The sequence below is a fragment of the Neomonachus schauinslandi genome, chromosome 11 (assembly GCF_002201575.2).
Source record: "Neomonachus schauinslandi chromosome 11, ASM220157v2, whole genome shotgun sequence".
Lineage (NCBI taxonomy): Eukaryota > Metazoa > Chordata > Mammalia > Carnivora > Phocidae > Neomonachus > Neomonachus schauinslandi.
The window spans coordinates 12,599,036-12,626,273 of record NC_058413.1 but is presented as its reverse complement, the minus strand read 5'-3'; the positions used below and the strand labels follow the sequence as shown (position 1 = coordinate 12,626,273).

The 27,238-nt window shown below is 52.4% G+C and overlaps 2 protein-coding genes across 2 annotated transcripts; one reads left to right on the top strand and one right to left on the bottom strand.

The window, feature by feature from the left end:
* Nucleotides 1-12,146: 12,146 nt before the first annotated feature.
* On the bottom strand, nt 12,147-15,933 carry YPEL4 (yippee like 4). The gene is made up of 5 exons (XM_021684854.1): nt 15,865-15,933; nt 13,143-13,467; nt 12,934-12,977; nt 12,470-12,578; nt 12,147-12,236 (listed from the first exon to the last, which is right to left on the bottom strand). The coding sequence occupies exons 2-5, from the start codon at nt 13,281-13,283 to the stop codon at nt 12,147-12,149; spliced, it is 384 nt and encodes a 127-aa protein (XP_021540529.1). The 5' UTR covers nt 13,284-13,467; nt 15,865-15,933.
* Nucleotides 15,934-20,138: 4,205 nt separating this feature from the next.
* On the top strand, nt 20,139-23,827 carry CLP1 (cleavage factor polyribonucleotide kinase subunit 1). Its single transcript, XM_044919491.1, has 3 exons — nt 20,139-20,500; nt 21,690-22,317; nt 22,712-23,827. Exons 2-3 carry the CDS (start codon nt 21,712-21,714, stop codon nt 23,381-23,383), a joined length of 1,278 nt encoding a protein of 425 aa, XP_044775426.1. The 5' UTR covers nt 20,139-20,500; nt 21,690-21,711; the 3' UTR covers nt 23,384-23,827.
* The last annotated feature ends 3,411 nt before the right edge of the window (nt 23,828-27,238 follow it).

Sequence of the window (27,238 nt, the reverse complement as noted above, 5' to 3'; positions counted from 1 at the left end):
CTAATAGTATATGGCAATGTTGAGGGGTTGCCACTTTTTTTTAAAGTTCATTTTATTTATTTATTTTAAGTAATCACTACGCCCAATCCAATGTGGGGCTTGAACTCACCGCTCCAAGATCGAGAGTTGCATGCTCCTCTGACTGAGCCAGCCAGGTGCCCCTAGGAGTTGTCACTTCTGTGATTAGGTGACAAAAGATTGTGATTTCCCGGGTCACCTGGGTGGCTCAGTCGTTAAGCGTCTGCCTTCGGCTCAGGTCATGATCCCAGGGTCCTGGGATCCAGCCCCGCATCGGGCTCCCTGCTCCGCGGGAAGCCTGCTTCTCCCTCTCCCACTCCCCCTGCTTGTGTTCCCTCTCTCGCTGTGTCTCTCTCTGTCAGATAAATAAATAAAATCTTTAAAAAAAAAAAAAAAAGATTGTGATTTCCCTCTTGCTAACAGACTCTCTCTTGCTGGCTTTGATGTTGCAAGCTGCCATGTTGGACACGGTCACATTGCTAGGAACTTGAGGGTAGCCTCCAGCCAACAGCCACCAAAGAAATGAGGCCCTCAAGGAATGGAATCCTGCCAACCACTATGAAATTGAGCTTGGAAGCAATTCCTTCGCCCACTGAGCCTTCAGAGGAAACCCAGCCCTGGGGGACACTTTGATTGCAGCTTCATGAGACATCATGATCAGAGGACCCAACTAAGCCCTGCCCAGATTCCTGACCCACAGAAAATGCGAGAAAAATAAATGAGTGTTGTCCTAAGCTATTAGGTTTGGGGCTAATTGGTCACTCAGCAACAACTAATAACACCTGGGTTGTGTGATTGCTCCTGGAGGGGTAGATGAGGTCAGCCTCAGGTGAATCATGGGGATGGAAAGTAGAGAAGAGGTGTCTCCACAAAGGAAAGCTAAAGTGTAGTTACCAGAAGGGGAATGAAATCTGGGTAGGCAAAAGCATCTGAGGTCTACCTCACACAAATGTTTGAGAATGTAGGGAGGCAGCTGGAAACATACCTGGACCTAGAGATTTGACAGTGATTCATGCATCGGTGACTGTTGAAACTGTAAGAATGGATACAGTTGCCCCCAAAGAGAGAAGGGTCAAAGGCCGATCTCAGGAATGGCAACAGTGAAGGGGCAGATGCTAGGAGAGCAAAGGTGATTAAGTGAGGAGAGAGGCAGAGAGGAAGACATGTTTGATGCTGGACAACTTCACTTTGGTCAGTGAGACACACATCTGAGGAGGCACAGAAGTTGACTTCTGTTAGAAATCTGGGCCTTTAGCTCAGAGGTTGTATATTGGGAAGCTGCCATCCATATAGAAGTGACTGTTGGGGGTGCCTGGAGGGCTCGGTCGGTTAAGCAGCGGACTCTTGATTTTGGCTCAGGTCATGATCTTGGGGTTGTGGGATAGAGCCCTGTGTCGGGCTCCACACTCAGTGGGGAGTCTGCTTGAGATCCACTCTCCTTCTGCCTCTGCTCCCCCACCCCCACCCCCACTCACTCACTCTCTCTCTCTCTGTTGAAATCAGGCATGTGTATGATTTTGTCCAGTGACCGAGTATGGAGGGAAAGAGGGCTGGACAAATCCTTGCAGACTGTGTGTGTGTAGGGAGTGGGGGAAGGAAGAGGACCCATGGGAAGGGACCCAAGAGAGACCAGTATTCCAGAAGCCATGGGCGTTTCTGACATAGTCCAGAGAGACAAATGCTTCAGAGAGGTTGTGTGTGATGGGGATTTGAGAAAAGAATGCGATTGGTAACGAGGGGGTCAAAAGCCGACTGGCACGGTGAGAAGTTTCCTGGTCGGTTGTGGGACACCTGAGTACACGTGTAGGCTGAGGACGAAAGTCTGGGCTGTGTGCCCCCCGCACCCCTCTCGGCTGCCTTTCTCGAGTGCCATTTCAGCTCGCTGAGATACCACGGTCCAAAACGGCCTGGGAACTAGGTGTTGGCAAACTTTTATTATACAGAGCCGGTTCTTCTAGGCTTTGCTGGCCATGTGGTCTCTGTCACAACTCCTCAGCTCTGCCCCTCTAGTGTGAAAGCCGCCAGAGACCGTCCGTAACCACACGGGCACTGCTGTATTCCGCTGAACTTTCTTCACAAGCAGGCAGAGGGCAGGATTTGGCCCCATGGGCTGGAGTTTGCTGACCCTCGCTCTAGGCTCATGGAAAGGGATTGGAGGTGCATTACATGGGACAACTGATGAAGCAAGAATAGGATTAAGACCTCAAGGCAATGGGTTTGCCTCAGAAAGAAAGTTTGTTTTTTTTTTTAAGATTTTATTTATTTATTTGACAGAGAGAGACAGCGAGAGAGAGGGAACACAAGCAGGAGGAATGGGAGAGGGAGAAGCAGACTCCCCGCGGAGCAGGGAGCCCGATGCAGGGCTCGATCCCAGGACCCTGGGATCATGACCTGAGCCGAAGGCAGACACTTAACGACTGAGCCACCCAGGCACCCCAGAAAGTTCTTAACATTTATTTGGGCACCTGTTACGGTCTGACTTCCTTTTCGTGTGTCCGACTTGTACTCCTCAACTGGGAGCACCTCAGGGCCAGGAATGTTTCTTAGCAATGATTCCAGAGCCTTCCACACAGGAAGCGCTCAGACACATAAGTAGTGGAGAGAAGCAGGATGGTAAAAAGACAGAGGTCCCTTATCCTGGAAGGAGGGGAAACCGAAGAGGTTCCTGTGGAAAGGCCTGTATTATCTCAGGGAATTAGGAGCCGCTGATTAGCAACCAAGCTACCCCCAACTGATGTTGAAGCAGGGAGGCAGCTCTTCCGAACATTTCAGATTCAGTCCTTCCAAGAGGTGGAGAATTGGGGCAGATGGTCTCCCCTCCTCACAATTACAGAATTCCATGTGGTGCACCCTGGGTAGGACTCTGGGGGTTAGGGAGGAAAGCAAAGGGGGCACCTCGAGAATGGTCCCGGACTTGCCATGGGGACAGTGGGAAAGGGAGGCCACTACAAAGCCCTGGGACATTCTGGAACTCCCAGAGGAGCTGGGGTGGGGTGGCTAGGAGCCAAAGAGCTCCTGGATCTTTTTTTTTTTTAACACTCTTATAACAGGTTGGACCATGTCTGGCTGTTCCTGGCCTCCTTTTCAACTCTTTCCTGAGGATGGATGGGCCAAGCAGGGATTTGGAAGGTGGTAAGCAAAAAAGGAAGCTTTCTCCATGCAGTCCATTCCTGGGCAGGGGAAATCCAGAGACTGGAGACTGAGCTGAGAGGGGTGGAGGAGAGTCTATCCCCTGATGGGGAACTGGTGTCCACTCTGTCCTAGGAAGAATGCTTGTGGAACATAAATAGGGGGCCTGCAGACGACGACGGTGGGAGCAGCAGAGAGCTGAGGGTGGAGGCACTGGGGTAGCTGGAGGAAGAGGTGGGAGGCGTCTCTTGCTGGCGAAACGGAGAAGAGCACCTTCAAGAAAAACAGGATCTTTGGAGCTGAGTAGAGGCCAGAGGGAAGTGTTTGAGCCCTCCATGATCCATCCCAGTCTGCCTTTCCATCCTCGCTATTCCCCTTCATCCATCTTAGGTTCTCACTGAATTTCCCACCCAGCCTGAACACTCCTCCTTTCTCCCATCTTCTTGTCTCTAAATCTTTTCTATTCTTTGAGTCTTAGGTGCTACTTCCTCTAGGAATCCTTCTTAGACGGGAAGCCGTCTCTCTTCCTCTGATCTCCTTGTCTGTCTGTTACCCAGAGAAGTCATTTAGCAATTTTCACCTGGAAGTAAAGGAGTACTGAGGACAGAAGCCATTCTCCTGTCTTCCGCTCACCTGTGGCACGTTATCCAGGCAGAGGCCACGTGGCAGTGGGAAGTGGATAAAGAGCTCTCTACCAGCTCCCTGCAGCGGTTCTTCCTCTGCTGGTTTAGGGCCTTGGGTATGCCAATCTGAGCCTGTAGCCACCAGAATTCTGGACACCCTGCACCCCTCCTCTTCCAGAAGCCCTAGCCCTTTGTTCATTCTGCTTTCTGGTCAGCCCAAGGATGAACCCAGAGCCACCCTCCTGCCCCACAGCTTTCTCTCCTCATGGTAGAAGACGGCATGATGGAGTCACTCAATCACATTGGTTGAGGGAGCGGGGTGTGGTGGCTGCCCATGTTCTCATAACCCCGGCATACCCAGGGGCCTATCTGGCCCTCCCATGGAGCTGGCTATCCCTTGATATCAGCCATACATTTGTCCTGGGTCAGAGAAATACATTTAATGAATGAACTTAATGATGTATGTGGGCGGGGGTGGGAGGGGGATGGCAGCGCAGAAGCCCAGAGACATGTACTAAATGTATGGGTGTGTGTTAGCTTGTAAGCAAAATAACCTGCGGCTTGCCCTTGGGCCAGGGACATCTACTGCCCTCACCCCACCCACATTTTGGTTTCCATCCCTGAAAAAACAAGAAGCTGGGGCCAACCTGCAAATTCCTTGCTGGCCTAAATCTTCCATGGTATCCTGGGTCTGTGTATCTCAGCTCCCTTGTCAGGCAGAGATTAACAAAGGAAAGGATTCCTGACAGAGGTGGCCAGGATTTGAACCTCAGTTCCTGGACATTGATGCCCTTGGTGATTTGTGATTTGGATCTAGAGGATTTTGTATCTGAGGATGAAGAGAAAGGATTTGTTCCCCCCCCAACCCCCAAGAATCATGGAATGTTATTCACCAGCAGGACCACAAGGATTCTAGACCTGCACTGTCCAATATGATAGCCAACTGGCTACATGTGGCTATTTAAAATAATTCCAGGGGCGCCTGGCTGGCTCAGTCAGCTGAGCATGCCACTCTTGGTCTAGGGGTTGGTTGTAAAGTTCGAGCCCCACATACGGTGTGGAGATTACTTTAAAAAAATCTTAAAAGTAATTACAATTATATGAAGTTAAAAAGCCCATTTCTCAGTCACACTGGCCACATTTCAAGTGCTCGATAGCCACATGTGGCTAGTGGCTACCATATCAGATGATACAGATACAGAACATTTCCATCTCCACACAGACACTTCTATAGGACCATGCTCTGCTAGACCAATCTATTGCAAATGAGGAAACTGAGACCCAGTGAGCAGACAGGACATCGCCAAGCATGTTATGGGCAGACGTGGGCCTAGAACAAAGGTTCCCCACTGCCAGGTCCGACTCATACCCTATTCCCTGCTGCCTCCTTCCCCCATGCCTCTCTGGGCTCCCCCAACTCAGAGCCCCTAGTGGGCCCAGCACGTGGGCCAGGCCCGGCTGGTCCCAGGGGATGTTTGTGACCGAGCAGAGCTCCAGATGCTGCGCATTCCTGGTAGGGTCAGACCTGCCCCGCGGCACTCAGGGAATTAGCTTTTCTGAAGAGCCTCAGATCTTTCCGGAGCTGCCCTCTCTTCCTGCCCAGCCCAGGGGGCTGCCCGGTTCGGGAGCGCTCCGGAGCTCTCTGCTCTCCCGGGTGAGGCTGAAAAGCTGAGCGGATTCCCTGTTGGAGAGGTACTTCTGCTCCAGGAGGGGCTGCAGGGGGACAGGAAATCGCACCCCCACATCTAACAAGGTCTCCAAGTCCAGCACAAGGGGCATCTGGGAACAGGGTTTCTGCCAGCCCAACCTTGGGGCCGCATTTGGCGGGAACCGGACCTGCCTCCACCTGCAGCCCTGTGGGGGGGGGTGTGATGGAAAGAGCCGGCAGAGGGGCTTCCCGGGTGGGGGCAGGGGGCGAGGGGCCAGGGGAGGGGGCGCCCGGGAGCGCCCTGACCCCGCCGGCTGTTGGGAGGCGGAGGGGATGGGGGTTGGGGGAGAAGAGGGGAGTCTGGCAGCCAATGGGAGGGAGGATCTCGTTTCAAAAGGGTTAACCCACAGCCAATGGGAGCCTGGGGGAGCGGATCCTGCTCACTCCATTCAAGAATCCCAAGTATTCAAGATGGACGGCAGGGAGTGTGGAAGGAGAAAGGGGGCGAGGGGGGAAGAGCGAGCTGGGCAGAGGCGAGGGCGCCGCGGCCGGCCGGCCTCGGGACTCGGTCCGGGCGGCGGGGCGGGCGCGGGGGCCCGGAGCCAGACCCGGGAGAGGGGCAGGCGGGGTGCGGGAGGGCGTGCGAGAGGGGGAGCGAGGCCAGGGAGGGAAGCCGGGAGGGAGGGAAGGGCAGAGAAAGAGCCCGGGAAGAAGGAGGTGGCAGGCAGAGGAACGTAACGAAGAGCAATGTGTAGGTATCGGGAGCTCCCAGAAGGGTAACGCCGCCGATTTTCGGTTTTCTTCTCTCTCGGGCGGGGAGGGGGTGGTCTGGGCTCTTTCTCTCGTCTTCTCGTTCCCCCCTTCATTCTCCCCCACTCGTGGGCATCTCTTCTGGGTCTCCTTTCGAAACCACTGCAACTGGGAAGCACTGGGCATGTCTCGCCGGGGTGGCTTCACTGTCATTTTCCAGCGGGGGGTGTGGTGGGGAAGGGGCGGGGGGCCCGGCTGGGCAGGGCTGAGGCTGGGCCATCTGTCCGTGCCCGGGCGTGTGTGGGAGGGTGTGGGGGTGCGGGGCACGGGGGCTCTGGCGGGGGTGTGCGGGGAGGGAGACGCAGAGGCTGAAGGGCTGGAGCCGGGCAGGGAGTTCTGCATCCTGAGAAGTTGTGGCGTGAGCCAAGGGGCTGTGTGTGGGTGGGAGGCCCGCTCTTGAGCTCAGAGTGTGCGGTATTAAGGGGTGCGGGGTTGCGGGGGAGCGGGGTGCTCACACTCCAGAGCTTGCTGTTTGGGTAAGTGTGGAGTAAGGGCTGAGCTGTGGGGCAAGTATGGCTGGGAGTTTGTGTGCGCGCGTGTGTGGTCCAGCCTGGAGGTGTGTGTGTGCGGGGGGAGGGGGGCACAGTTGGGTGTTGAGGGAGAGAGGCCCTCACCCTCCACTTTCCCCCTGCCCCTCTCATCCCATTCACAGAACATGGCTTTCAGGACCCTCCTGGTCTCCTCCGCCTGTCGCCATGGCTGCGGGGAGGGGGTGGGAGGAGACAGTTGGGGCCAGCCCCTGCCCCTGCTGCTCCGGCTAACCCTCCACCTGCCCTTTCTCTCCCTTCCACAGGCTGGGCCCCATCCCCTGCTGCTCTGGGGGGCAGGGGCCGGAAGATGGTGGCCAATGAGGAGGGGGAGTGGAGAGAACTTGAGCCGGGGCCTCCCCTCCCCCATTTCCTCCTCGGTCTCTACACCCGCCTCTGGAAGGAGCTGGGGGATGGCTCCTGGGCCCGAGGTGGGGGAGGGGCCCCGCTGGCTGGTGAATCGCAGGGCCCGCTCTGGAAGGAGTTGGGTGTGAGAGCTGAGGGGATCTTGGCCCTAGCCGCCTCTCCCTGCTCTACCCAAGGAGAGATCTGGGCACTCCTTGGTGAATAATCTTCCAGCAGCCTCCCTGAAGCAGGCTGGGCAGTCCTGTCTCTACTCCTCTGCTCCCTGTTGGCCTGATCCAGTTTGCCCAACACAGCGGCCTGGTGACTGACCCTAGCGGGGCCTTGGTTTCCGTCATTGCAACTGTGCAAACTGTGGGACGGGGCCCGGTGTCTGCAGATCACAGGAGCAAACTCCTGCTTCCTGGGGGGGTGGGAGGAAGCTGGAGGGGAAGCCCAGAGGAAGAGCTCCTAACTGGAATCCTGCCCTCCGTGCCTCCTGCTGGCTGTGGGGTGGGGAGGAGGGCATCTCCCAGAGGCAGCTCCATCCCATGCAGGCCTTCACTGATTGGTGTGCCTGAGGAATCAGCCCCCCAGCCCCTGCCCGACTGGGGCGCACACTGTTTACCAGGTCAGAACTGGAGTTAGGCTTCTGAGACCAGCGCTTTAGCCAGGAATGGGCCACGCTGGAGCTCTGAACCTTCGCCTTTGGGTTTTGATCAGTCTCGGGATTGTTTATCCAATGTTTAAGTCCCCTTGAATGGGATGAGATGGTGAAGTTGTGAGTGAGCTTGAAGACTCTAAGGGGAGTCCCTGGATAAAATCAGGGACGGCTCAGATTCTGATCTCACCGCCAATGAAAGCCCATCTCTAACCCTCACTGCAAGAGAGGGAATCACCCTCAGGATTTTGTTTGATGTTGAATCCATATGGTGGATTTGATGATCTCAGAGGGGAGAGGCAGGGGTGGGGATTCTCCTGCAGCTTCCGCCCCTAGACTTGAAAGCTTCACTGTGTTGCTGGGACCTGTGACTATACTCTTCCACATCCTGGTCCTGGAGGTACATCTGAGGTTGTCCCCTTGAGGCCTAGAACTCCTGTTTATCTGAACTAAGAGGAGGGAGAGCCTTCAAGTAGGGAAGAACAGAGGGTGCTGTGCTCCTGGTCAGCACGCTCCTCCAGAAGAGAAGCTGACAGATCAAGTCCAGGGGAACACAGTTCCACGTGAGTGTCCCCCAGGCTTTTGTGGTTGCTATCAGTCCCTTCCAATTGAGTGCCAAGCTCAAGGTCTCCCCTTTAGCTGCCTCCATGGACCCTGTCTCCCTCCCTGACCACCCAAAACCTTAAGAAAAAGGCAGTCTCTGTTGGGAAGGGTGTGCGGAAGGAGGCCAAAGGAGGAGGGGAACAAGAAATAGAGGGTTAGCACTGAGACAGGAGGAAAGGGGTCTCGAAGATGAGAAGGGGCAGAGGGAGGGCAAGAGGGCTGAGTGGGCCGGGGCCTGGGAGAAGGGTCGAGGAGGCAGCGCCGGCATGCCTCTGCTGCGGGCCGGAGCTCTTTTCACATTGTGCTACTGTCTGCACTTACCACTAGCAGTGCAATGTTAAAAGGGCATTGGCCACGTAGTGCTACCCAGCGCCGGCTGCCTCCTCAGCATCAAGACTTCCTCTCCCCTCTGGGCGCCAATCAGCTATCCTCCTGGTAAGAATCTCGGAAGCCTCTTGGTAGCCATACTAACAGCTCACATGTACGGAAGCACCTCCATGTGCTAGACACTTCATCCTTGATGAAACTGAGTAACTTCTTGGCAAGTAACATGCCCATTTTACAGATGAAAAAACTGAGAGCCAGACAGGTCTAAGCACTGTGGCCACAGTTATACAGCTCTTGGATTGCAGAGCCTAGATACAACCCTGTCCTAAGTCTGCCAGCTCACCCATTTTTTTTGTAGACCTATCTGGAGAGGTTTGAGTAGGTTCTGTCCCCTGGGAGGTTGCCTGAGTGGAGGGTTGGAAGGTTTTGATGCCACCTGCTGGTTGTATGAGGGTATCTTCCAAAGCCTTTAAGGACCTTTAAGGACAAGAGTGGTGGCTTGTCTCACAAGGAAGAGTTCCCAGGCTCAACCTGGGATTGGAGGGTGGGTGGAGAAGGTTGGGAGTCTCACTGATAGGACCAGAGTAGACCTCCATGAGGAAAAGCAAAGGAAAGGGGCTGACCTGGAAGGACTGCTCACCAGGGACAAGGACCGTGTGCCCCTGGCATTCCGCACCTACAGCTTTTAGGGCATAAAACGGAGACCTTATCTCTGCCTGCAGTTCCCAGAGCGATTCCGCTGGGAAATACAGGGTATTTGATAATGATGCTTCTCCAGGGTGCACCTGTCTGGGCATCCCAGGTTTGGACAGCACTGCCCATGGCCTGACCTTAGACATTAAATAGAGGCCACAGAACCATTCCTTCCAGAGAGATTACAAAGAACTTGAGAGCAGTCACTACACCACTTACTTCTCTGTTTCCCACAGTACCTAGTTAGCTTCATGAACATTTGTGAAAATAAACAGAAGGGGGGGCAGATTTGGGGAGCTTTAAGAAGGTAGCTAATTTGTGCCTGATTTTCAGGGTTAGCGCTTGGGGCTTGAGAAGGGAAGCCTTCCTGGACTTTGGTGCAGTAAGTGGGACTGCGAGCGTTTCTGGGTCCCTTACTGGAGCCCGAGAGCGGTGTCTCTAGATAGCACCGGGTGCGCAGAAACTGAACAATGGGACAGACTCCTCGGAGGCCTCTCAGATGGAGGGGCTGGACATCATTCCTTCGTGGCGTGCATTTGCCTTCTTGCATCTCTGGGTCTTCTACTTCTCTCCTGCCTTTTTGCCCGGACAGCCTCTCCGTTCTGACGTTGACCGTAGTATTTGACAGTCCAGGTAACTTCTGTCCCTTCCTTTCTTCGGTGTATTAACATTTCTGTTTGAGCCTCTTTCTCTGGGCACAAATCAGCCATTTGATGAAGTCACTCCACTCTTGTTCAAAAAACAAGAATTTTTCAGTGTTTTCCCAATGCCCTTGGGATGAAATCTAGATCCCTAAATGGTCTGTCTTTCCTGTGTCCTCTCTCTCACCCACTGGCATTTCCACTCCAGCGTTGGGAAACTTCTATTCCCTCCTCAGATTAACTAAGCTCAAGCCACTTGACACACACAATTCTCTCTGTCTGAAACAGTCCCCCTCCCCACTTCCCCCTGTGCCCACCCCAGAGCTCCTCCACCATGGGCCATCAGCCATCACCTCTGTGAAGTCTTCCTTGACTCCTGAAATCTAGGCTCAGTGTCTCCTAGGAGCTCCCGAGCCTGCTGCCCAGAGCCCTTGTCCCCTGTTCCTGGAATTGCCTGGTTATTGTCTCTCCTCCCTAGCGGGAAGGACTGAACGTCCCCCAAAGTCAGGCCACGGCTGCCTTGCTCTCCATTGCATCCCCGGTGCTGAACACAATGCCTGGCAGGTCACGGGTGCTCTACAAAGATCTGCAGTATCAATGAATGAATCTGGATAACAAGCTAGCTTACCAAAAAAAGGTATTTTTATGATGTGTACAGTTCTCCCTGCAGTTGTCAGTCACCCAACGAACAACAATGGGGATTTCACATCACTGCCAAAAATTGCACGTGAGTCACACGGTTGCACTGATGCTGCGATTTTTGAGCCGTTTCGTTCCACTTCGTCTCCGCTGTGCTGGGGCAGCAACTTGGTGGATCGATTTTCCTTTTAGCCTTAAGTGTGGCCATGAGCTGACCCAAACATTTCAAAACCAGGCTGAAAGGCCATAGGACCCACGAACACCCTTGTTCAGGGATGAGACCCTTCCAGGTGCCCAAGCCTGGATCTAGGCAAAAAATGGATTCATTGTCAAGGGCTCTGGAAGAGGAGCTGACTTGGATGAGTCCGCTGGAACAGGGCTCACAAAAGCCCCCTCTTCACTAAGCAGACCTCACCTGAAGACCCAACTCCTGGTTAAAGCGCAAGTGGGGTGCTTGACACAGACAAAGCAGTTGCTGCCCTCTAGTGGCGTGAAGGGACAGGCCCCTGAGGGGGCTAGCGGGGGTGATAGGGTAGTGTGTATGGTAGGTACCCGGGAAGGAGAGTCAAGAGGACAGAGTGCCTCGCAGTTGCTTTCCCCCTTTTTATTAAAAATAGACCCAAACACTTTATGTATCATACAAAAATTTCGTTCGCTGGTGGCAGCCACGAGGAAGGCTGACCCCGTGGCGCTGATGTCCCACCTCCCCTCCAAGGGACTGGGTCCCAGGGAGCAGTGGCTGGGCTTCAGAGAATGCCTGGAAAGCCTGCTTGCTCTGGAAACAGCCAGCTGGGGTGGGGGCTGTTCCAGAAGCAGCTTTCCCCACCCCACCCACTGGCGAAGGTTAGATACTCCAAAGTGCCTCTTTAGTGCCAAGATGAACTAACAAGTGGAGTGAAATGGAAACCCCTGTGATTTTATTTCCCAGGGCTTGGGATCTGGGATTTTTTTTTTCCTTCCACCCCCGAATCCTTTCTCCTACAAGCTGGGGGCGGGAAGCTTCACCCTCAGAGACTGGTATCTCGCGGTGTCTGAGGCCAAAATTTCACTCCAACTCAAGCCCCTTCTCATCTGTCCTGTGGCCTGGGACCTACCAGCCCCATGCCTAAGGCTTGTCCTCCATTCACTCAAAAAAGAGGTTAGGGCAGAAACGGATCCTTCCATGGTCCTCTGCCTGACCTACACTTGGCTATCACCTCCATTTTCAGGACCTTAGGGCTAGAAGGACCCACAACCATCCTCTTTTCCCAGTTCTGTCTCTCCCTGACTGCTGCCCATTCCTGAGCCTTGAACACCCCTGGGGTACCCCAGACCCCCGTTCCAAAGGGGCCTGGGGGTGATGAGGTGGAGGGGAGGGGTGGTGGGAGCCGGGTTCCCCCCAGGGGTGGGGCAGTACTCATGCTGGTATGGACTGCTTGGCAGGGCCAGGGGACAGGTGTGGGGAGGGTGGGCATGCGGAGGAAGGGCACAGCCTGCCTGAGCCCCTCAGTCCCAGCCGTTGTCCTTCACCATGTGTGACATTTCAATGATGTACTTCCCCTCCTTGTACTTCTGGCTCGTCTCAAAAGCCTGCTCCTGGTGGAGGGGAAGCAGTGAATGTAGGACAAAACAGACCCCCTCCAGGAGCTCCTCCTAAGCAGGGATCATGTTCCCCTGCCCCCTGCTCCCAAGGGCCCCTGCCTAATCCAACCCAGCAACGGACTCCCTCTTGCCTCTGGACCATGCAAAAAACGTGCAGTGGTCACTGGGGCTCGGAGGGCCATGGCGACTGTCCACTTGAGAGGGTGGCCCCCTCTCCAGGTACTTACATATTTCCAGCCCAGGGTGGTTTTGCAGCTCTCGCAGAAAATGTCAGCTACCGAGTGGAGCCCCGTGAGCAGGAGGCGCTGTTCCGCCGGTCCACAACCCACGTTGACCCTGTCTCAGGAAACACGAAGGAACCCAGCCCCAGTGGAGTCGTTCTGTCAGTTCAGCCCCCAAACAGCCCGAAGGAACTTCCACCTGGAGAGCGCTGAGCCCGCCCCACTGGAAGCCCCTGCCGGCCGCACTCCACCCCGGGGTGACTAGGGCCTGCGCCTTCTCTCTCCAGGGTGGTGGTTCCAGTTCTGCCCAGACTCTCCACGAGAGAACTGCGCACTGAGTTTCTGGACCCCTTGGCAGAAGGAGAGGCAAAAGCCAAAGGTGCAAGGCCACCTGCTGATGGCTCACCCCCTTTCTCCACACTGGACAATGACTCCAACACACACGCATACACACAGAGAGGTAGACTCACACGGAGTTAAACAGGTAGGCTCGGCCATGGCTCCCTTGGAAAGACTGTGGAGACATAGGACAGACGGTGACTGCTGGGTTGCCCTCGGCCCCTCTGCCTGAGCGTCCCCCCCACCATGGGGGGGGGGAGGAGGAGGAGGGCGAATGGGCTTTGTGGGACGAGCCTGGTGGGGGAGAGAAGAGAGGAGTGGTGGTCCCCCACGGGCGTACCTTGGAGATAAGCTCATCATGTTTGGCCAGGTGTGCACGGCAGTGGACGCAGCTGTAAGTGCGGTGGCAACGGGGCAGGTAGCTGCGGAAGGTCTTGGTGGGGAGGCAGGCGGGGCCCGGGCCAGGGTCGCAGCTGGGCATGACGGGCTGCAGGACGATGCCCTGGCGGGCTGGAGGGGCTGGCGCTGTGCAGCCCCCGCACAGACGGTCGCAGGTGAAGCAGCGGAGCAGGTTGGCTAGAGCCGTGTTTCAGGGCGGGAGAAATGTGGGGGGGCTGCCCGGCCAGGGCCCCCCCAGACGTGAACCAGATAGAAACGGAAGTCACCTGGGAAGAGGAGAGAGTGCATCAGGACAGCCCTGACCTGGTGAAGAGCCCCTCCCCGGCGGTGGGGGGTGGATGGGGAAGATGGGCTCCGTTCTCTCCTGCCTCGACTTCCCCCATCACCAGGGACCCTCAGCGCGCCAGTCGCACCGTCTCCCGGTCCCCTGGATTCCCGGCTGCACTGGCAGCATTCCAGGCCTACGGTGCCACAGCCGGGGAGGTGGTGCCTCTCCCTCCTGGGGCGGGAGGAGCCTTCACCGTTTTCCACCGAGAGCAGCCCGCTGGTACCAACGCTGCCATGGGAGCAACGTCATCTGCAAGTGTCCTCTCCTGGGGTTCAGCCCTTTTGTGTGGGTCTGCATCCCACGTGTGCTGCTAGGCTCGAGTTCAGAGCCTTTTACAAGTTGGGGAAGCCTGGCGGCTTTTCTCTTCTGCGGCCTCCATTTGCAATGCAATTGGTCCTTCATACATTCTTGGCGGGGAAGGTGGGGAGGCCGGCAGGCAGGAAGGCACACACACCCTGCTCAGCCCTGTCCTGGAGCCAGGGTCCTGCACTCCGGGAACTAGAACTTCGTGGATGTCTCCTTTGGTACCAAAGACCTCAGACGTGGCCGCTCGCCCCCTTGCACTTCGGTCCACTCATTACATCTCAGAAACAGCAACTGGCTCTTTTCTCAGCCTCTGAGCCCCCTTGGTCTCTACTGTTGACTGAGGCTCAGTTAAAGACTTGGACATCCAGCCCTAGGAGAGAAAATATCTTTCCTTCAGGCAAATCTAACCGCTGGAAGCAACGGGAAATGGGGACCAAGTCAGGGAGGGCCGCCTTCCTGGGCTGTGTGGTGTGGTGTGGGAGCAATGTCCGCTGCAGAAGTGGGGGGACTCCTATTTTCAAAACCTATGCTTCGGGGTACAAGGTGGAGAACGTTTCCACCTTCTCCCTGGGGTGGGGACAAACAGCAGTGACTCTGTGGGTGACATTAGATAAAATTGCGGGGTTCTGATTAGGAATGTTGGAGATGTCAGCATCTGCCCAGACTCCAGCCCCAAAGTGGCTGAGGGTGCTAGACGTAGCGGATAAGCAAGGAGGGGTCCTCTGTTGGCTCTGATAAGCGGGTGAGGTTCTGTCTTCTCCTCCATGGGGCCTTCAGGCCTGCTGTGGGTGATTTAGCTCAAGTCCGGTTCGAGGTGCCAGCTGGGCGCTCTGGCAAGGCAAGGCCACTAAGCAGAGCAGAGGTGGTGTGGCTGCAAGTAGCCAAGGCAAGCAGGCTCTCATCCTGTCCTCTGTGGTGGCCACTGGCGCCCCAACCGTTGCAGTCTTTCCTGGGGCCGCCAGGCAGTCTCTCCACAGAAGCCCGGACAGAGCCCATCTTCAGTTTGAGGTCCTCTACCCCTGGCTGGGCCCCGGAAAGACACCTTGAGCTGAGTTCAGGGTGACATTGGGCTCTGGCCGCAGGAGACCGGCCCTCCTCACCAGCGTCCACCGCTCAGCGCCCACTTCCCAGCTCTGCCTCCAACTTTGCCTGTGAGTTCCCTTCTGCTGCGCTCCCCGTAGTGCACCTGCCAGGGGCCCTGGCGGGCCGGGGGGCCGGGGGCGGGGGTGGGGGTGGGGGGGCTGGGCAGGCTGGGTCCCTGCTCTCTAGCCCCTTCCCCGGCCTCCGGCACGCCTCCCTCCCTCCCTCTCCCCTGTTTCCCCGGCAGGCCAAGGAGAGGCTGCACAGAAGGCCAGAGAATCACTCACAGGAGGGGGAGCAGGGGTCATTGCTTCCCCGGCTCCGATCAGAGGCGGAATCAAGTTGGGCAAATGACGGAAAAAACAAAGGCAAGCTGAGTGCCGGGGAGAGGATGTTCCCCCAAGTGAGACGGGGCTGGACCGTGGGAGGTGGGGGAGAGGGATCGCTGGGGTGGGGGGCGTGCTGAGCAACCAGCACTGACAGCAGAGGCGCCCAGGCAGAAGCTCGAGGAACCAGGTGCGAATCCTGTGCCGGGGGGGGGGGGGGGGGGGGGGGACACGACACCTGCTCACAATGGATTTTCTCATCTGCTCCGAGGTTTCGCGCCCCCCACCCCCACCCCGGGCTGGCGTTCTCGGCATGGTATGGTCCAAATAATTAGCAGCGCAGCCAGCTCCCCGGGCGGGCTTCGGGGGTCTGCACCAGCGGCAAAACAATAAACAGTGAGGCCTGATGCAGCGCCAAAGTTGCCGTGAAATAAGTGCGGGAACCGTCAGAGCTCGGAGAGGGATGGAGGAGCTGAGAGAGGAGCAGAGGCAGCGGGGAGGGGGAAGGGAGGACAAAGGGTGGATGAATAATGCTTTTGCAATGGGGAGAAAGCAACACGCAGCAGGAGGAGGAAATTTGCAAAGGGGAAAAAAATTCATTTGGAGAAGGGCTGCCCCCTCACCTTGAGGTCTGCTCCAGAGATCTCCGTCTATCTCTGTCTCTCTCTCTCTCTCTCTCTCAATCTCTCTGCTCACTCTTCTCTCTTCTCTCTCCGCTCCTTCAATTGGGAAGGAGATGGGGGCAGGGGAGGGTAGTTAGGGGCTCGAGACTGGGGCTGCCAAGCTGGCCAGCTGCTGGGGGGCCAGAGGTTGTCTCTCGTCTGGACCTCGGTCTGTGGGTGAATGTAGCTGTGTGTTGTGGAACTGCATCATAACACTGTGAGTCATCCATCCCCCCACCCCCTCACCTCCCACGTCAGAGCAGGGCTGGGAGACACAGGAGGCGGGCTGGGAGGAAGGGAGGGGGCAGGCAGGAGGGATGGGTCTAGGGGAGGGAGCAGGGGGGTGGGAGCAGAGGGACAGGAGGGGAGGAGGGATGCTAGAGGAGAGGCTGGTTGCTGAGGAGGAAGGCAGTGTGGCCAAGGAGACAGAAGGAACCTGGGGGAAGGACAGGGCTGGGCAAGGATGGAGTACGGGTGGCAGGCTGGAGGAAAGGAGGTGGCCAGGCGGTGACAGTGAGAGATGGATGCAGAGAATCAGGCGTGTGCACACACATTCAAGATGGTACATTTCCCGTCTCAGCTCAGATGCCAGCCCTGACGCAGTTGGTTAAGCGACTGCCTTCGGCTCAGGTCATGATCCTGGAGTCCCGGGATGGAGTCCCGCATTGGGCTCCCTGCTCGGCAGGGAGTCTGCTTCTCCCTCTGTCCCTCCCCCCTCTCATGCTCTCTCTCTCCCTAATAAATAAAAAATAAAAAAAGAAAGACATATTAATTGCTACACTGTGCCCCCCAAGCTTGAACCGGGCACTTCCAAGCCTCAAAGCGTCAGCTTAATGACCCTTCAGGAGTCATAGATGGGCTATGACATCTCACAAGCAGGAACCTCTTCTCAGCTACCTCCAAGTTACTTGTGCTTTGAGAACAGAGACACCCACATTATATAAGGTTCTCTACCAGACTATAAACTTTCTGAGGAAGGACCTCTGGGAAACTCCTCTCTGCATCCCAGGACTGCAATGCCTAGTGCAGAACCTTGCCTATAGAAGATGATCCCCAAACAGCAGTTGAGTTGCATCTTCAGACGTGGTCCAAGTGTCTGGCTTTGGTCTCAAAGAGACCTGAGTTTGAATGTCAGCTCTGCCAGTATACTCATCAGGAACCCCTGGGGAAGTTACTGATCCTCTTTGTGCCGCCAGTTTTCCTCTCCTGCTAAGTGAAGCTCATGATATTTACCTCATGGAGATGTGAAGTAAAGTGAAGTAACATGTAAACACCGAAAAAGTGCCTGGCACATGATCAGCACTTAGTAAACGGTAGTTATTTCAAAACAGTGTTCTCAACTTCATATGCTTAAATCCAGGGAAGATTTACTATTAAATTCTGACATCTCAAGAGACACATACCAAATTTATATCTTATGAAGAACTTGCATCTTTCGGTGCTATTTTTCTATCAGCTTCCAATTATATTTAATTTGACTCAGATTCTGTTTCTCATGGAGTGCCGTCCTGTGCATATCTCTGAAGTATGTGGACATGGAACATGTCCTCTAAGATAAAAGCCCCAATTTCTAACAGAGGCTACCATCTAGAAAATGAAGTGTGACAAAGATTGGTACTCAGAAAGGACGCTTGGGGTCATTTTGTCTTTTCACATATAAGGCAGGGAAGAGTAGGGTAATGGGAGGCGTTGCTAGCTGGGTCTGAAAAAATACGAGGGGCGCCTGGGTGGCTCAGTCGGTTAAGCCTCTGCTTTTGGATCAGGTCATGATCTCAGGGTCCTTAGATCAAGCCCCGAATCCTGCTCTTTGCTAAGCAGGGAGCCTGCTTCTCCCTCTCCCACTGCCTGCCGCTCCCCCCTGCTTGTGCTCTCTCTCTCTCAAATAAATAAATAAAATCTTAAAAAAAAACCCTGGAATTCTGAATATTTAATCAGGAAGAGTCTGGGGTTTAAGATAAATTCTGAAAACAGTGCAAGTGCCTTGAGTGGTATCACCAGAAGTTTGGAATTGAGAGGGAGAATTGGGTAAAGATAGAAGTGTTTCTGTCTGAGAAGCAGATGAGAGAGGAAAGGAAAGGGGGGGAAGGAATTTGAGGAACCATTCTTGAGGAAAACAATGAGAAGTGGGAAAAAGGTAGGTGAGTAGTTCTTAGGGCAAGGACTGAAACGTTAAAAGCAATAAGGGGATACCAATTAATTAACTCAGGAAGAAAATGATCAAGGGTTTAGCTGGAGAGGAGAATGAAAAAGACATGAGGACAGGATTCTTTGGGGGTGGGGGTGGAGATGGCAGGAACGCTTGGTTAAAGATGACAAGGGAGAAAAGTGAGTGTAGGCAAGCATGGATGCTGTAAATGTTGTGCCCTCACTCTGTTTAAGAAGTGAACTGGAGGGGCGCCTGAGTGGCTCAGTCATTAAGCGGCTGCCTTGGGATCAGGTCATGGTCCCAGGGTCCTGGGATCGAGCCCACATCGGGCTCCCTGCTCCGCGGGAAGCCTGCTTCTCCCTCTCCCACTCCCCCTGCTTGTGTTCCCTCTCTCGCTGTCAAATAAATAAATAAAATCTTAAAAAAAAAAAAATGAATTGGAGGGGGCGCCTGGCTGGCTCAGTAGGAGGAACATGCGACTCTTGATCTCAGGGTCGTGAGTAAGAGCCCCACACTGGGGGTAGAGATTACTTTAAAAAAAAAAGAAGAAAAAGAAGAAGAAGTGAAATGGAGATAGTCTAAAGGCGGGGAGAGGTTTCTTTTCCCTAAATTCAGCTTGAGACGGCTATACAAATAAGCCAAAGAAAGATGACCTTCAGATAATTGGGAGAAATTGCCTCAAGGGAGAGAGTGTGGAGGTGAAGAAACAGACCTGGGAAATAGACTGCAGGGAAAGAGGAGAGGCTGAGCTCATTCAGGGAGAGAATTTGCAAATAGAAGCCTGGAACTGAATTTTTGAAGAATGGTGAAAGGATACGGGATACCTGAAAGTTCGCTGGAGAACTAGTGCATGCGTGGTGAATGAGTGAATTAAAGCAAACCATTAAGGAATAAACCGTGGGAAGTGAGGATGGCACTGTGGACAGAATGAGTGCTAAGGTAGGGCCGGTGTGAAAGAGGCAACCCAGAAAATAACAGTCCCAGGTTTCTTGATCCAGAGTAACCATGGGAGCTGGACTGAAGGAAGTTACTCATCTGAAAAGTGGGGGTGACAATTCTGGTATGTGCTTCACAGGATTCCTGTGAGGATTAAATGAATTTACACCTGTAAAGCTCACAGAACAGTACCTGGCATCTAACACTATGTGTTTGCTACTATTATAACTGGACTCAGACTCCCAAATCCTGGGTTTGAGTCCTCACTTGGGCAAGTCCCGTCACCTACCTTAGTCTCCTTCCTCATCTGAAATTGGAGATAATAAAACTGACTTTACAGGTTGGCTGTGAAAGAAGATACTGGAAAGGGCTTTGAAAAATTTAAACTGTTGTACAAATGGATGGTATTATTAGAGCTCCCCCTCCTCAACCTATAATAAAAACTTAAAAGCTAACATTAGATGCTATGTTACAGACATTGTGCTTAGTACTTTACAGTATCAGCCCATTCAATCTTTAAAACAACTTTAAGAGGTTGGGTACTATTATTATCCCTGTTTACAGACAAGAAACTGGGTCTCAGAGAGTTTAAGCCTGATTTGCCCAAAGTCACACAGCGCGAAAGTGGCAAAGCAGAGCACAAGATTCCAAAGCTCAAGCTCCTGAGGATTATAGATGTGGCCCAAACTGTTGCCTGCAGGATAAATGATTGGCCTTGTAGAACTGTCAGGAATTCAGGGAAGGAAACCGAGTCACCAACAGAAATCCCCTCTCAGTAGGAGAGACGTTGTTGGGTAATGACTGGAAGAAATTCTTGGATATTTATTCTTTTATTAAAACAAAACAAAACAAAACAAAAATTTAATGCCCTCTAGGTGCCAAGCGCTGTGTCAGGGAGGGGATGAGAGCCCAGGTTGGCTTCTGACAGGCTGTTTTCCTCCACTTTCCTTACTCCCAGATTTCCTCGTGTTCCACATGGGGTTTTGCTAATTTCCCCACCTCCTGGCTTGTGGTCCAGGCAAGCAGACGGTCGCGGGACCCAGATGGCGAGCCCAGCCGCCCCCCCTCCACCCCTACCCGCCGCCCTTCTCTTTCCCCCGCTACAGGTGAGCGGGAACACTGGGACGAGAGTCCGCAACAGCCGCGCCTCGGCAACCATAGGCTCCTCGGCGGATCCTCGCCTCGCGCGGGCCGTAACCGCCACTCCTCCTACCCCTTGCTCTCCAGCTTCGCGAACAACGACCGCCGCCGCCCCGCCCACCTTTGGCGTCACGATCAAAACAATCCTCTAACTACAACTCCCAGAAGGCCGAGCGGCTGCGCGAGCCCAGCAGCCGGAGGCCGTTCTGGCAAAACTACAGATCCCGAGGGGCATCGCGCGACCGCAGCTTCTCCAGTGCGCAAGTGCGGAACCGCCTTTGTTTCCGGCGTGGATCTGGGCGAGTGTGGCGTGCAGTTGGGTTTAGGTGGTGCCGGGGCTCCTCGGTTTACCGGTTTGGCTTTGTGGCTGCGCAGGTGAGATAATAAGCTCAGGAATGCAACCGTCGCCCCCTTAGAGCCAGGACAGATTTTGGCGTCTGGGGGTGCCCGGATAGAAACCGGACTTAACAGCTGCGGTTCGCGGTCGGAAATCATTCTTCACTCTTTCTCGGCGTTTTCTTTTTTTTTAAGATTTTATTTATTTAATTGAGAGAGAGAATGAGATAGATAGAGAGCATGAGAGGGGGGAGGGTCAGAGAGAGAGGCAGACTCCCTGCTGAGCAGGGAGCCCGATGCGGGACTCGATCCTGGGACTCCAGGATCATGACCTGAGCCGAAGGCAGTCGCTTAACCGACTGAGCCACCCAGGCGCCCTCTCGGCGTTTTCTAGTCTACGAAGTAATTTTTTCCCTTCAACAGTCACCAGAACAACACTTTGTGAGAGGAAGCGTAAGTGCCTCCAGTTGAGAGCGGAGGAAAAGGTCCAGGGAGATAAGGTGATTTGTCTAATGACAGTACTAGCAGTTGCTGAGCGGGGCGTTAATGCTCTTTTCTTTTTTCTTTTTTTTTTTTTAAAGATTTTATTTATTTATTTGACAGAGAGAGACAGAGTGAGAGAGGGAACATAAGCAGGGGCAGTGGGAGAGGGAGAAGCAGGCTTCCCGCGGAGCAGGGAGCCCGATGCGGGGCTTGAACCCAGGACTCTGGGATCATGACCTGAGCCGAAGGCAGCCGCTTAACGACTGAGCCACCCAGGCGCCCCTGCTCTTTTCTAAGTCCCAACCCAGTATTCTCTGCTTTGCATCCAGGTTGCAGACGCCCTTTCTTGTTGACTAAGAGAGTTGGGGAGTGGGCATTTGTTGCCTTCTCAAGTGGAGTATCCCAATAGAGTGACGAAAGGAGCTATGGAGGTGATATAATCAAGTCTTAGGTCAATGTGTAGATATAATTTTCTTATGTCTGAATCATTTATTCACTCGGTGTATTTATGAGGTGCCTTCGGTTGTCAAGCCCTATTCTAGATCCTAGAGATACGGCAGCAAACCACACTGCCCAACCCTTACATTCCAGTGGGGGTCGACAGACAATAAACAAATATATAGTGAGACAGCTGGTGATCACAGTTAAGGAGAAAAATAAAGCAAGGTAAGGGGAACTATCCATGGGAGGATTTTGAACAGCGTCCTAACTTCCGTTTAGATCTGTTAATTAATTTGTGTTCTAGGCACAGCAGCTACACAGAAAAGATGGGAGAGGAGGCCAATGATGACAAGAAGCCAACAACTAAATTTGAACTAGAGCGAGAAACAGAACTTCGCTTTGAGGTGGAGGCATCTCAGTCAGTTCAGTTGGAGCTGCTGGCTGGCATGGCAGAAATCTTTGGCACAGAGCTGACCCGAAACAAGAAATTCACCTTTGATGCTGGTGCCAAGGTGGCTGTTTTCACTTGGCATGGCTGTTCTTTACAGCTGAGTGGCCGCACCGAGGTGGCTTATGTCTCCAAGGACACACCTATGTTGCTTTATCTCAACACTCATACAGCCTTGGAACAGATGAGGAGGCAGGCGGAGAAGGAAGAAGAGCGAGGCCCCCGGGTGATGGTAGTGGGCCCCACTGATGTGGGCAAGTCCACAGTGTGCCGTCTACTGCTCAACTATGCAGTGCGTTTGGGCCGCCGTCCCACTTACGTGGAGCTGGATGTGGGCCAGGGCTCTGTTTCCATCCCTGGTACGATGGGGGCCCTCTACATTGAGCGGCCAGCAGATGTTGAAGAGGGATTCTCTATCCAAGCCCCTCTGGTGTATCATTTTGGCTCCACCACTCCTGGCACCAACATCAAGCTTTATAATAAGGTCAGAGCCAGAGCCAAGGTGGGATGGAGGGAAGGGGTGCTATCGGGTAGGAAGCTGTGCAAAAGTGTGCTAATTAAAACCGTCTATGACCATTTCTTTGCTCCCTTAGCTGGTATTACTGCCACATGATTTCGGAAAAGACAGTTTCAAATATAAGTCAACCTCAGATTGTTAAACGTTTGTGTGGCCCTGTTCTGAAGTAACTTACTAAATTTCTACTTAGGACACGAAACCGTAGAAGCAGCAACATAAAATGGAAATCCATGTTACGAGTTAAAACCACAGCCATTAAGAATGTCATTTTTTTCTTGTACCTAATAGCCACTTACTCTATGTAGCTATGAGTTTGTTCGTTTTGTGTTTCTTTTTCTCACCTTGATGCTCTCTTCTGCAGATTACATCTCGTTTAGCGGACGTGTTCAATCAAAGGTGTGAAGTGAACCGAAGGGCCTCTGTGAGTGGCTGTGTCATTAATACCTGTGGCTGGGTCAAGGGCTCTGGGTACCAGGCCCTGGTGCACGCAGCCTCAGCCTTTGAGGTAGATGTGGTTGTGGTTCTGGATCAAGAACGACTGTACAATGAACTAAAACGGGACCTGCCTCACTTTGTCCGAACTGTGCTGCTTCCTAAATCGGGGGGTGTGGTTGAACGCTCCAAAGACTTCCGGCGGGAATGTAGGGATGAGCGTATCCGTGAGTATTTCTATGGATTCCGGGGCTGTTTCTATCCCCATGCCTTCAATGTCAAATTTTCAGATGTGAAAATCTACAAAGTTGGGGCACCCACCATTCCAGACTCCTGTTTGCCTTTGGGCATGTCTCAGGAGGACAATCAGCTCAAGCTAGTACCTGTCACACCTGGCCGAGATATGGTGCATCACCTCCTGAGTGTTAGCACTGCTGAGGGCACAGAGGAGAACCTTTCTGAGACCAGTGTGGCTGGCTTCATTGTGGTGACCAGTGTGGACCTGGAACATCAGGTGTTTACTGTTCTCTCTCCAGCCCCCCGCCCACTGCCTAAGAACTTCCTTCTCATCATGGATATCCGGTTCATGGATCTTAAGTAGGGATTGGCAAGAAGCTTTGCTGCCTGGGGCATTAGAGATCTTCTGGCCATCACCAAAGGCAGATAGGCTGAGGTATGAGACTGTTGAGGCCATACAGACGAGTAAATAGTGAACTAGTAGATAGCATATTTCTACCTCTTAAAACAGGTGGTGGAAACCCAACTCTTCTAATCTTGAGCCAAAAGGACAACCATGAGAATATAATTGATTTTTTTGGATCACCGAAGGTACCACTTTGAATTCTCTGAGGTCCCGGAGAATCTCATTTCTTCCACTGTGCTACTTGGTGGACTGATTTTTAGGAGGAATTTTTTTTATTATCACTGCTTTATATTCTATATGTAGCACTTACTATCTCATTTATCCAGGATGAAAGATTGAATCAGAAGGCCTCTTTCTAATAAAATTCAAACTTGGAAAATTTTAATAAATATTTTTGTCATATCACAGAAGTTGGTATAATTTTTTTAAATTTTGTTTTTTTCTCCCTAAGCAAGATGGAAACATTATTGGAATGAGTTATTGCTAAATGCTTAGAGGAGAGGAAAGCCAAGAGCCCACCTGTGAGCCAAGCAGGTGAATTTTTATAATGGCTCTCCTTTCCTTTCCTCATAGGTAAATAGATGCTAAATCTGTTGTCAATGCCAGGTTTACTCTGAGGAGCTACAGGGGCTGGTGATAAGCTTGGATTGAGATTTCTGGTCTAGTCATTTTCCAGACATAGCCCATTTGCTCTCAGTTGCAGCTATTTTTCCTATTGTCCATCTGATTGGAACTGGGCCCTAGATCAGTGTAAATTGAGCTTTCAGGTGGTAAGAAGCTGGGAAAGCCCCATTCTCTGATTTCTTGCAAATGATTTGTGTTCCTAGTTTAGACTGGATTATTGAATACTATCTAAAGCCCTTCATCCATTCATTCTTTTCACAAATATTTATTGAGTGTCTATTTGCCAGGAACCATTCTAGATGGGGAACAAGTTAGACAAAGTCTTACAGAGCTTTCATAGAATAAACAAACAAAAAAGGCAAGTGCTATGCAGAGTTAAAATTGGGTCTGAGACAGAGTGACTAGGAAAATGCTTTAGATTGGGTGGTCAGGAAAGGCCTCCCCTGAGCACATTTCACATTAAGACCTGAATGGCTGTGTGAAATTGGGACATCTTCCTGCTGGAGGAAACAGCGCAAAACCCTAAGAAGGGGGAAAAAAAAACCCCAAAACAATGTATTTGATGAATGGAAAGCCTGGTGTGGTGCATCAAGGGGTGACTGGTAAAAATTGAGGCTGGAGGGGGCAGCAGAGACCAGATAATGTAGGGCTCTTGTAATCTATAAGAGCAGTGGCAGAGGATGGGAGGGGGTGGTGTCTTAGTTCCTTGAGGCTGCTATATAACAAAATGCCACAGACTGGGTAGCTTATAAACATCAGAGATTTCTCACAGTTCTGGAGGCAGGAAATTCCAACATCAGGGCACCAGCACGGTCATGTTCTGATGATGGCTGTCTTTGGGGTTGCAGACTGCCTACTTCTAGCTGTGTCCTCACACAGAAGGGCCGAGGATGCACTGTGGAGCCTCTTTTATAAAGGCACTAATCTCATTCATGAAGGTTTTACATTCATGATCTAAGTACCTCTCAAAGGCCCCACCTCCTAATACCATCATCTTTGGGGCTTAGGATTTCAACATAATGAATTTTGGGGGACATATTCCAGACCAAAGCAGGTGGTTAAACAGAGGAATGGCTCTGATTTTGGAAAGATGCTGTGTGGAAAATGGATTATAGAGAGAGGAGTAGGAGCAAGGATATGTGAGGAGACTTGTGGTAGTTTCAATGTGAGAATTGATGGGGGGGGGAGGGTGGAATTAGACCAGCCGAGGTGGAGTAGGAGAGTAGATTGCCTTGGGATGGGTAGATTGGGCAAACTCGGGATGAGGGAATATCAAGAGTTCTACTTTAGCAATAGTAAGTTTCAGTCGTCTACTCGTCATATGGAGATGCTGTGTGGACACATGGAAACAAGCTGGAAGGTTTGGGGAAGTTAGGGCTGAAGGTTCATGGGAGCTATTGGCTTACAGAGGGCTTTTTAAGGCAGTAGTATTGGATGAAGTCAGTTAGGGACTCTGTAAATGGAAATCAGGAGACAGAGATGGACTTTCAGAGCACTCCAAACATAAGAGGTGAAGTGAAGTGTAATGGGAGCTAGCAAAGGAGACTGGACTATGGATCTGGAAGCATGGATGTCAGTATTGACCTTAGGGGTGTAGTTTTGGAATGGTAGGGATAAAAGTTCTATTGAAACACATATTGAAAAAGTAGAGATAACCTCTACAGATAAAAAGCTTTGCTAAGAAAGGGAGGGGCTGGATGTAGGGTCAAGGGACGGTTTGTTGTTATTTTTTTAGATAGGATGCCTCAGCATATCAAGACTAGAGAGAGAATTTAATGATGGGGAGGAGAATCTTCTTGACATCATTCTATTTTCTTCTGTATTTTTCAAATACAGCGTCCACACGTTGGGTGTAGAGATTACTTAAAAATAAAATCTTAAGGGATGCCTGGGTGGCTCAGTCGGTTAAGCATCTGCCTTCAGCTCAGGTAATGATCCAGGGTCCTGGGATCGAGCCCCTGCATCAGGATCTCTGCTCAGCGGGGAGCCTGCTTCTCCCTCTGCCTGCCACTCCCTCTGCTTGTGCTCTCTCGCTCTGACAAATAGAATCTTTAAAAAAATAAAAAGAAACCTTGGGATAGTGATTATGCCACCCTTAGTGCTCATCCAGCTAAAAGGTTGGCATCCAGTAGTCCAGTGTCCTAGGAGGGCTTTAGTATGTGTGGTTGGTTGGTGAAAGATCGAATTTTTATTTTCATTTGGCAGCGTCTCGCCAAAAGACAAGACATTTTACAGGTTCTTAGACGGCTGAAAGTAGGAAAAGAAAGATGCCTAACTTGTAAAGTTGGGGAAATGGAAGTCTTAAAATCCAAGAAAAATATACACTAGAAAAATGAAATTTGATTTCTTCCTAAGGAAACAAATTAACCGGATAGAAAAGCCTCTGTAAGTAAATACTGTATCTCCAATAATAACTTCACCTTTCATATGAGCTAAAGTGTTTTAAAGATTTCATTTTTTAATACACACTGGTCATTAAAAGAAAACTCTCTAGTGTGTTGCAATAAATGGTGGCTTGAAGTCCTTAACAAGAATGAACGAGACCCTGATAAATATGCCATGTCAGAGGAGGTAGACTAGACCCCAGAAAACTGAAGGTAGACCTTTTCCCCTTTACCTTGCTGCCTAATACTAAAGTTATCAGACCACAGTTAAACCAGCAACATTTGACACCAAACCCGAGGACAGACCGCAGGAATTAGAATCACACTTTACAGGTGAGCAACTTTGGCTTCAGAGAAGTGGCTGCTGGAACACTTTTTTGAAAGACTTATGTAATAGCCAGAGCTCCTTTCAAAAGAGAAATGGCCTTGAGCTAAATGAGGAGAGAACACCTGACCTTGCTCTTGGGTTCACAGCTGGGTAGGGCTAATTAGGGCAAAAGTGTGGCTCTCGAATCTATGTAGAGACAGCCAGCAGCTCGCTAGGGACAGCCAGATTCCAGCCTGTGTTCCCGGCCTGGGGCGAGGTTAGGGAAGCGGGCGCCCATCCCTTGTGCTGCAGTGAGAAACTAAGGGAATGAAGCCAAGAGCCCGATCGCGCTCTGGGGGGCTGCCACCACCTCAGAGGGCGCTCACTCCCTGCGCCTCCTTCCACGGATGGCACTACTTGTGTGGGCTGCAAGTCTCTCGCCGCTGCCCTTCCTCTTCCTCCCGGGCCTTTGGCAGGACCTTCGCCCCACACGACCCT